The sequence below is a fragment of the Primulina huaijiensis genome, chromosome 17 (assembly GCF_012295235.1).
Source record: "Primulina huaijiensis isolate GDHJ02 chromosome 17, ASM1229523v2, whole genome shotgun sequence".
NCBI lineage: Eukaryota > Viridiplantae > Streptophyta > Magnoliopsida > Lamiales > Gesneriaceae > Primulina > Primulina huaijiensis.
The window spans coordinates 5,571,234-5,581,987 of NC_133322.1; the positions used below are offsets into that span (position 1 = coordinate 5,571,234).

General features: G+C 29.6%; 1 protein-coding gene across 1 annotated transcript; it reads left to right on the plus strand.

Annotated features, from left to right (window-relative positions):
• The first annotated feature begins 1,746 nt into the window (after positions 1-1,746).
• On the plus strand, positions 1,747-9,936 carry LOC140963383 (probable sulfate transporter 3.5). Its single transcript, XM_073422686.1, has 13 exons — positions 1,747-1,981; positions 4,159-4,485; positions 5,209-5,416; positions 5,806-5,977; positions 6,156-6,221; positions 6,393-6,506; positions 7,355-7,471; positions 8,028-8,154; positions 8,373-8,659; positions 8,733-8,923; positions 8,994-9,076; positions 9,467-9,543; positions 9,634-9,936. The coding sequence occupies exons 2-13, from the start codon at positions 4,161-4,163 to the stop codon at positions 9,808-9,810; spliced, it is 1,944 nt and encodes a 647-aa protein (XP_073278787.1). The 5' UTR covers positions 1,747-1,981; positions 4,159-4,160; the 3' UTR covers positions 9,811-9,936.
• Positions 9,937-10,754: the final 818 nt, after the last annotated feature.

Sequence of the window (10,754 nt, forward strand, 5' to 3'; positions counted from 1 at the left end):
AAAATTCGTGAGACTGTCTCAGAAGAGACATATTCTTCTTTTGACGTATTATGATAATACATAACATTCAAACTATCGCTCAATTTGATATATTTTTTTACGCATAATTTTTAATAGTTCTTTATAATTTAATTATCTTTTCTATTTAGATGAATATTTTAAAAATAAGATTTTAAAAAATAATCAAGCAACATATTATAAATTGGTGATCAAANTTGGTAGAATTTTGGAATTAGTTTTTTAGTTATAAACTCTTTTAGTTATGGAAAAAAAAATTCTATGTAAGCATACATATAAAAAAGCATTTATTGTTAAATAAATAATAAAATTTTCATTTCTATTCTCATGCCATTTTCTAAAAAATGTTTATTTAAAGATTGATGACATTTATTGCGAGGTATACTAATTAGTATTTATTGTGAGGTATAAGATTACATAATTAGTAAATATGATATTGAATTTTTATGAATTATTTAGTTTTTTCTCGCTTTTTTGTTTTAATAATCTATATCAAGGATTTGAAATTTTGAATTTTATATGCGTCAAATGAATAATACTGTTCGCACTTAGCATAAAAAGAAAAAATGGAATTGATGAATGTATGAAAAAAATAGTTGATGAAAAATAATAATTTTCTAAAAGTGTATATTTTTTCATAATCTTGTTAAGAAATTATTTTCCATTTTCGTCATAAAACATGGATGCTTAAACCAATTCAATATATAATAAATTTACATAGATAAGTTTCATGTTCATAAAGAATTATTTTATTTACACTATATTATATAATATATGTATATATATTTATCTTTTGACTTATTTGTTTGTATATTTGGTTAACATATTAGATTTATTATATATCACACATTAGAATTTATTTGAAATGGTTTTGCCCCTGGTCTTAAATATATAATCAACTTTTTATATTTACTTGAATATTTTCTTGATTTAACTAATATAACCCTATTAAATAAGTCATCAAAAATATGCATTATATTTTGAATAAATTACATAGGAATAAAACAGAAAATTTGTCTGTAAATTTGTTTTTCTAATGATTTTCTTAATCTATATAAAATAAATAAATAAATCTATATATTTGAACTGAAGGGAATACTTTCTAAAAACTTGAATAAATGGAGAAAAAAAGAGAGGTGAAAATATAAATGTCACCTTCATAGAAATGTAGAATCAGTAACACAAGATTTTTTTTAAATAATAGTAAAAAAAATTAAATTCAGCTGAAAGTGAAACATAAATTATTAATGAGAAAAAAAATGATAATTAAATGTGTGAGGTTGCATCCAATAATCCTTATCTATTCTCACATATGAGGTCCATAGAAAAAATCACGTATTATACGCATAATAATAAATGTGGATTGTTGGATATATATTTGCTACCGTCGATCTATAGATATAGACTTATAGTCACAAGATATATAATTTTTTTTTAAAAAAAAAAGAACAAATGGGATGCATGCATGAAAACATAATTAATCCTCGTCAGATACATGGAAACTGTTCCCAAATAAATGCAGAATAATAATTGGAAGCACATATTTTGTTGCTCGCATCTCCGAATTTAAAGCCATTGACTCTCCTATTCTCAAGTATCTGACTACTAATTATTAATTCTATTATGAAATAAAAGGTGACAATTAATTGATCTGTTTTTACCATTTAAAATTGTTTATAACCACCCTTTTCTTCTAGTTTTCCTTTGGATTAGTTCGTCTGAACATATCCTTTAATTTATCTTCTGTTCTAATTCTCATTTCTTGCTTCTGTATATATATACAAGTATTTTTATAAATAATTTTGTTGTGAATATATGTATATATATAGGCAGCGGAAATATATATCTTGGTAAATTATTGTGTTATCGATCGTGTTTATGTGGGATAACTAGCTCCAAGATTTACCAGTCATTGGCCAAGCTTCGTATATTGCTTTAACGCTTCATCCATCGACAATATCAGGTTCTTTTGTTAAGATTTTTGTTAATTTAATTTTCAATGAAATAATTGATTGTTATTATGTATATTTTGTTTCTGGAATTGATTTAGTTTTTCTTCTTCATTCCCATAATTTGCATTTGATTGATTCGTTTGGAATCACGATTTCTTAGTAATTTGGATTTGCGATCAACCTAGCGAGTGTTTGCAACGTATAAAAAAAAAGCAATTATTATATTTTTCTTTACGAAATTATAACTTTATTTTTATGTTGCAAACACTCCCTCGATCCCTCCGCTCTCCTCTTCTTTTAGATCAAATACTATCTATTCAAACACAGGCTTGTTGAAATAGTTCAACACATTGATATATGTCGAACAGATTGTGGTACTATCTTTTGTATTTCCGTGAATCCTCAAAATGGGATCATGCCAGAAAGGATTTTTATCCAAACATAAATTGGTCGTGTATTAGTCGATGATATAGGTGTATCGCTACTATAAATCAAGGTATTGGGATTGGTTCATATTAAATAAAGACAATGTTTTCATAATCGGACTGGTGATCAAACCGGTCTACATTAAAAAACAGTTCAACAGTCGGACCGGCTCAATCGGGAGGTATCAGAAAACTGTTATATTATATAAAATAATAATATAATATAATAAATCATATATTTTAAATTCTAAGGACCTTTAATGTGTATAAAAATAATAAAAAAATATATATTTCCAAGCTTAATATCTAAACAACACACATATAATTAAATATAATTATATCTATATTTTTAAACAAAAAAATGTTTAATAATACTAAAACAATATTTTTAATAAAGCTCAAAATCCAAACAATCATATATATATCAAAAAAATAAAATTTTAAGTATAAGAAATAATTTTTTTAAGGAACCCAAGAAATAATAAATTTTTTCACAAAAAATTAAAAAGAGATGAACTTGAAAAAACAATATGGTCCTTGTACAACCATTGCATGAACTTAGAAGCATTTGTATCTCAATGTACATATCTAGTTTAGTTTATATGGAGATTTACTTTTTTTGGAATATGAGTCGAATAAATAATAAAATATTTTTATTGAAAGTTGGATATAAAAAGATAAAGAGGTGAATGTGCCTAGCACAATTAGATAATGCAGAAACTAAGAATAATTGAAGAAGAATAAACAATAAGGTAAGGACTCTTATTAATTTATCAGGTAAACTAATTGGAGCTCATGTAGCCCACACCGGATTAATCATCTTTTGGGCCATGGTAATGAACCTATTTGAAAGAGCTCATTTCGTTTCGTATAATTCGTCCAACTCGAGAATAGCTATGATGTCTCGAAGTTCTTCATAACATTGTAAAAACATTGGACAAGAGGTTTATTAGATGCTACTCTTATCTTAGGATATGTCCGATTTCGAGTTTTGATCCATTAAATTTTTTATATTTAGTTTTGACGTTCTTACTTTTACTTTTCGGCTATTTTGACTCAACTCCTGACGTGACATCAGACAAATCAACAATTTTCGATGTCATATCAGAATTTTTTGATGTCATGCCAGCACTATTTCAGCACTGCGGTGAAATATGATTGAAACCCAAAGAAATCAAAGTCTGTACATCAGAACCAAACTTTAAAAACTTAGTGAACCAAAATTCAAAATAAGAAAATTTAATGTACCCAAAAAATTATTTCTCTCTTTACTTTGGATAACTACAAATCCAATTCAATTATATTTAAAATCTCATAATAATTGAAAATAGATTTCAGATATCTCAAAAAAAAAGTGTGATATGAAATCCAAGTTTCAAAGTTTCTCTAAAATTAAAAGGAAAACTCAACCTCATACATCCTTCATTAATTGTGATATACTTCAATTTAAAAATTCCAATCAAATACAATCCCATTTTCACCTACCTTTACCAGTTACGCCACATCGTATATTTACCATGATTTTCTCATCCACGATTTGTATGAATATGTCAAATTCTCAAAAAATATGATTATCCGTCGAGAAATCTCTCCTATTTTAAGAATTTTAATTTATATAAAATATCCCACTCCTGCACACACAATAAAATTCAGCCAGTACACGAATTCTTCAATTTGAGATAATATATATAATATGAATTGTATCTAGAATTTTATTGGGATTCTTGTTTTTTCAAAAACTATATATACAAGATNGTGTTCAGGCATGGCAGGGATTAGTGGTGGATCGTATGATAATCCTCGTAGAGTGAACTTTGATGCCCCTCGAAGCTTCGGGACTGTTCTCAAATCAAAGCTAAAGGAAACCTTTATCCCCGACGACCCTTTTCGCCAATTCAAGAACGAGCCATTGAAGAGACGAACAATCAAGAAAATCCAATATTTCGTTCCCATTTTCGAATGGCTCCCCAAGTACAACTTTGGCTTGTTCAAGTACGATCTTCTCGCCGGTATCACCATCGCTAGCTTAGCGATCCCGCAAGGAATAAGCTACGCCAATCTTGCCAAACTTCCTCCTGTTATTGGATTGTGTAAGTCTTCATGATCACATTGTCATCTTTCTTGAAATTTATTTATGTAAATGTTATCCAGAAATAGATTTTAGATAGCTTTTTCCAACCAAATTTTTATAAATTAAAGTATCTTGGGGACTAAACATGTCTAAAATCCATAAATCGAGGCATTTTTTTTGATGTATTGGAAATAAGAACTACGAAAACGATTTTGGAATTATTAAGGATGAAAGAATTTTAAACCCAAAACTTTCAAACTCGTGTCTTTTCTACTATAAAAAAAAGAGTCCCAAAATACTTAAATGATGAAATTTGAAACTTTTACGTATAAAATGGATAAAACTTACGATATTTAATTAATTGTTGTAATATCAAAACCTTAAATATATATGGAATATATGTGATTATCGATTGTAAGATAATATTATCCCTGCAATCAAAATTTGCCATTAATTGACTTATATTAGGTAGTGAAAGAAACAAGGACTAATTGTCGGATATTAGTTATTAACAAGAGTATCAGAATCGATAAAGATTAAAGAACTAATTAAAATATTATGATCATATGTTTACAAAGATAAAAAAAATGTCTGCTAAATTATTTTACGATCCGATCGAATCCTTATTACATATTTGCTCTGTTAAAATTAAATATATGGCCTGATTGATTTTCTAAATTAATATGCATGTGATTGCATGCATGCATGGCTTGAATAATTGTTGCTGATCATGCATGTACAGATTCGAGTTTCGTTCCACCTCTTATCTATGCCGTATTCGGGAGCTCGAAGCATCTAGCAGTCGGAACAGTGGCGGCATGTTCATTGCTTATCGCCGAGACCATCGGAGAAAAAGTATCCCCGACCGATAACATACAATTGTACACAAGTTTAGTGTTCACGGCTACGCTTTTCTCTGGACTGTTTCAGACAGTTCTGGGCTTGTTAAGGTAACAATTAATTCGGAATATATAAACTTTAGGAAAAACTGCAATATTATTCTTGTAAATTTGTGCAATGACACCTATGCGACATCTACATGACTCTGACATGACATTGATGTATGCAATGCACATAATCACTTCAGATGGAATGGCGAAAATTTTCAAATTGAAAAATACATAACTAAACCGTACATTTTGGTCTCTCTATTGTTTCGGGGTCACACCGTTTTGGTTCATCTTGTTTTCGATACACGAAAAGGCTTTTAAAACTTATAAATTTTAGACGTTTTTGTTTTGTTAAAAACTGACATTTGTATCTCATATTTTAAATGAAATCGATTAAATTACTTGAAGCCTAGCTAAATATATATTGCATTGTAAATGCATGGATGCAGACTGGGTATATTAGTGGATTTTCTATCGCATTCAACAATTCTTGGGTTCATGGGAGGGACAGCCCTACTTATAATCTTCCAGCAGATGAAGGGAATGCTTGGATTGAAGCACTTTACCACTAAAACTGGCTTAGTCTCTGTTGTTGAATCCATCTTCCACAACAGACAAGAGGTTTGTTTATCCTTACTTTAGTCTAATTCACCCCGAGTTCAAAATTTAAAGATTCCGGCTATGTAGCGTGTTTGGTGTCATATCAGTAATATATTATGTCATGTCAACACTACGACGAAAATCGGATGAAATCGCCAAGAAATCAACTTAATGTGTTGACATCAAATCTTTTTTACAGTGGAAGTTGGAGTGCCTGATTATTGGTGTGATTTTCCTCGTTTGTCTCCAAATCACCAGATATGTGGTAGGTTGAATGTTATGTATATATTTTCCTATACGAAAAAAATTATATAAACTCTTAAATTAATTTCAATTTTTAACTTGAATTTAAATATTATTTTATTTGAAAAAATTCATAATTATTTTTTTTAGAGGTCGTAAACATTCCTTCACGCATAATTTGTGATTCTTGCAGAAGCAGAAGAAACCGAAGTTATTTTGGGTGTCAGCCATAGGTCCGATGACAGTAGTGGTCATCGGTTGCCTTTACACCTACTTTTCTCATGCGGAAAAACGTGGCATCCCAACTGTGAGTTGTCTGCTTAATTATCTTCCTCTTTTTTTTTTTTCCTAATAATTAAAAATAAATTTTATCATAATTAAATCTCGAACTCGATATTTTATAAATCCTCTCAGTTCAGTTATTTATTTCTCATGCACTGCAATAATCCCCAAATTTAAGAAATTAAAATGGCTTAATAAAATCATCGAAGTTACTGAATATGGAGACCAAATTTTTCGTGGAATTGGTTTATCCTCTACCTAATTAATTCAAGTAGTGGTTGAAATAAAAGTAAATATATGGCCTAAAAATATTTGTTTATCGATTTTTTTTTGAGTTGGGGGATAAATTGTTATAATTGAGTCTCAAATTTGATATCTCGTATCAAATTTGCGATTTTTATATTGGATGAGCTACATGATATCGACGATATTTGTTTATTGAAATAAAAAGTAAATACGTGTCTTAAAAATATTTTTTTAATTGATTTTGCTTTATTGAAATAAAAATAAATTTGTGTCTTAACAATATTTGTTTACTGATTTTTTTAGTTGGGGGAGAAATTATTACAATTGAGTCTCGAATTCAAGATCTCGTCTCAAATTCGCCATCTTAGTACCAAATGAACTACTAGTTATCGACGATATTTGTTTATTGAAATAAAAGTAAATATGTGTCTGAATAATATTTGTTTATAAGCATAAAAGTACATGTGTGTAATATTAGTTTATTGATTTTTTTCCGTTGGGGGAGAGATTATTATAAATGGGTCTCGAATATGAGATATTATCTTAAATTTGAGATCTTGGTATCAGATGAGCTACAATTCGTCGTCAATATATGTTTAATGATTTAATGATTATTAATATGTGAAGGTGGGTCATCTAAAAAGAGGACTAAATGAAATTTCCATTCAACGTTTGAACTTTAGCTCCGAGTATGTAATGGCGCCTCTCAAAGCTGGAATTATCACTGGTATGATAGCACTCGCGGTAAGTACAATATCTCCACTGATTACACTTCATATTTTATTTTTCTATTTATTCCCGTGGACGACGGGACACACACGTTGCGTGTATCATAAATATGAAATAATTTTAAAATATGTAATAGAGCTCAAAATCAATCGATGAATTTTAGTCGTAAAATTTGGTGGATAAGTTCGATAATTCTTTGAAGATATAAAATGTGGAAATCTGAAATAAGAGATTCTAATCTTTAGGAGAAAATGTGGAGATGATTTTTAATTTGGTAAATTAAAAGGGTTTTTTTGTTATATCAAAATTGCACGATGACACAAAATAATAATTATATTTTTATTAATTTTAAACTATCTTGTTAAAGTTCTTGGCTATTTAAAGATCGTATGAAAACGTGTTTTAAGGAATTTATTTCCTAGAAAAAAGTTAATGAAATTCAATTTATAAGCATAAATTTACCCAACAAAATGATCTTCTCAACCAAATTAATCCCCGTTTAACCTTGAACACAAAAGCATTCATTTTAAAAGGTCAAAAACTCCAATATGAACTATGAAAGTTTTGACAGGAAGGCATAGCCATTGGCAGAAGTTTCGCGATCGCGAGGAACGAACAAATCGACGGTAACAAGGAGATGATAGCTTATGGATTGATGAACATCATCGGATCTTGCACCTCGTGCTACTTAACGACAGGTATATACTTGAACGTTAACAAACATTGTTAAGATCTTCCACGTCGGTTGGATAAAGTTACTGAGAGTTGCATATATAGACTTTGACAATCCTCTCCCCTTGAACTAGCTTTTAAGATTGAGTTAGGTCCAACTGCGATCGTAACAAACGTTTCAACTGTATATAATATCATAAAATAATGATAAATTATATTAATGTGACATGGAACATTTTTGCAGGTCCATTTTCAAAAACAGCTGTAAATTTCAATGCTGGATGCAAGACACAAATGGCCAATGTTGTACAATCTGTTTGTATGCTACTAGTCCTCCTATTGTTGGCCCCTTTATTTAGCTACACTCCTCAGCTTGCTCTCTCGGCCATTATTATCTCAGCAATGCTTGGCCTCATTGAGTATGAAAAATACTATCACCTCTATAAGACGGATAAATTCGATTTTGTCATATGCATGTCCGCGTTCCTCGGCGTTCCCTTCATAAGCATGGACATGGGACTCATCATATCGGTAAATCGAGTTTAATATATTTTAAAAAAGATTCGTATAATATAGGGAACGTGACGTTTTGGTTGGACCATAGGTTGGACTGTCCCTGGTCAGAGCGTTATTGTATATAGCAAGGCCTACGACATGTAAGCTGGTGAACATACCGGATTCGAATTTGTATCGGGATATCGAGCAGTATCCGCATGGGAGTACAATTCCAGGGGTTCTGGCTCTGCAGATTGGGTCACCTTTATATTTTGCAAATGCCAACTATATGAAAGAAAGGTATTTTTAATAATGCATTTATATGTGGTCTTTTTTTGGTATTGCTTTAATTTTCTGTGTTCATCTGCAGAATCATGAGATGGGTTCGAGATGAATTCGACTTGACAAAATCTTCACAAAATGACATTGAATACATCCTACTCGACTTTGGAGGTTAGTACATACCGCGAATCGAAACCTTTCTTCTATATATGTGTGTGCGGGCGCGCACGCTAGCTATATACTCTTTACAAACAATTCAACTAGGAATGATTTTGTATTTGTTCCCACTTTTTAATTATAACTTAGGATTTTACATCCCAAGTAGTTCTGTTAGATCTGACCTATATGGCTAGATCCTAGTTATCCATACTAGCAGGAGGTAAGACTCACCTGCTGGCTGCTGCTAGCATGGAAAAAGGTCTGGTAAACTCCTTAACACTCTTCGGACAACAGGATTGCATACACATTTCAGTCACTAGAGAATCCATACAGCATTATAAATTGTTCCAACGTTGTGATCGTCGAATAAACGTATGAACTAACCGAACGATCACGTTGCAGGTGTGACATCCATCGACCACACCGGAGTCGAAGCTCTGGTCGAAGTTCGCAAAAGCTTGGAGGTCAAAGGAATCAAGGTGATTATTTTTAAGAATATATACAATCTTACTTCATTTTTTTTTTTCAATCAAAACAAATAAACTTACAATATTTCATTCATTTTGCAGATGATTTTAATAAATCCTAGACTTGATGTCATGGAAAAATTGACAGTCGCCCACTTCATCGACAAGATTGGCAAGGATTCTGTGTTCTTATCGATCGACGACGCCATCGGGACCTTAAGATTTTCCCTTAAAACTTCCAAGGGAGTTAGCAACCAAAGTAATTTGGAAACTGTATAGCCTGCAAATGATGTATTTATTTTATAAGGGAGACTACTCAACTAATATTGTGTGGATTTTCTTTTTATACATTATAACTTTAAATAAGTAATTTGATGGTATAGAGACCAAATTTTAAATATTAAAGTAAAATACTAACCTATAGATTGAATTTTGAAAAGATGAATGAATTATTAAATGCAAAAGTAGAAAATAAAATAAGTGAGAAAATCAAGAAGTAACATATTGACAATAATTATATAAATCAATGTATTTATTTTTCAATGAAATATTATATATTAGCGTGCAACTTCTTTAATAATTTTTATTTAAATGATTTTTTTTTATAACATGAAATAGTAAAATTAATTATCTTAATAACTCTATTAGTATATTTAAATATTTAGTTTATACTTAAGTGATTTATATAAATAATTTATAAAACTTAAATTTTATGGATATTTATCGCACATAAATAAGTATACATAAAAGTAATTATTTCATTCAAAAAAAAATTATTTCAATAATTTGTTAAACAATTATAATTGTATGATCGATTGATTGTTATTTAACTAAAAATTATAGATAGTGGTAACGATGCAAGTCCAACTTTTTAATTCGTACAACAACTAAAGTATCATGTTTCAATTGCTCTCTTAATTGGAACAATTATTGTATCTCAATAATAATACTTGAAATGATTATTTGAATATTCAGAAAAAATCAATAATTAAAGTAAAAAATTAAATATTTATAAAAAATAAAACTAATATTTCTGAAATATTTTATGTAAAAAATAATAATAAAAACAAGAAATAACAATTTTGCAAGTCGAAGTGCTCCCAAAGTCAGATATTCGACTCAAGATTTGTCATATTTACTCTAAAATTTTTTAATGTTGTTCGCATTCTGATTCGCCCGTCTCCACAAATTCCCCTTTCACCAGGTAAATTAGTATCCAATCG

Coding starts and splice junctions, on each gene's coding strand:
- LOC140963383 (XM_073422686.1), top strand. CDS start 4,161: ATGGCAGGGATTAGTGGTGGATCGTATGATAATCCTCGTAGAGTGAAC. Junction 5,417..5,805: donor ACAGTTCTGGGCTTGTTAAG/GTAACAATTAAT, acceptor GCATGGATGCAG/ACTGGGTATATTAGTGGATT. Junction 7,472..8,027: donor CTGGTATGATAGCACTCGCG/GTAAGTACAATA, acceptor AAGTTTTGACAG/GAAGGCATAGCCATTGGCAG.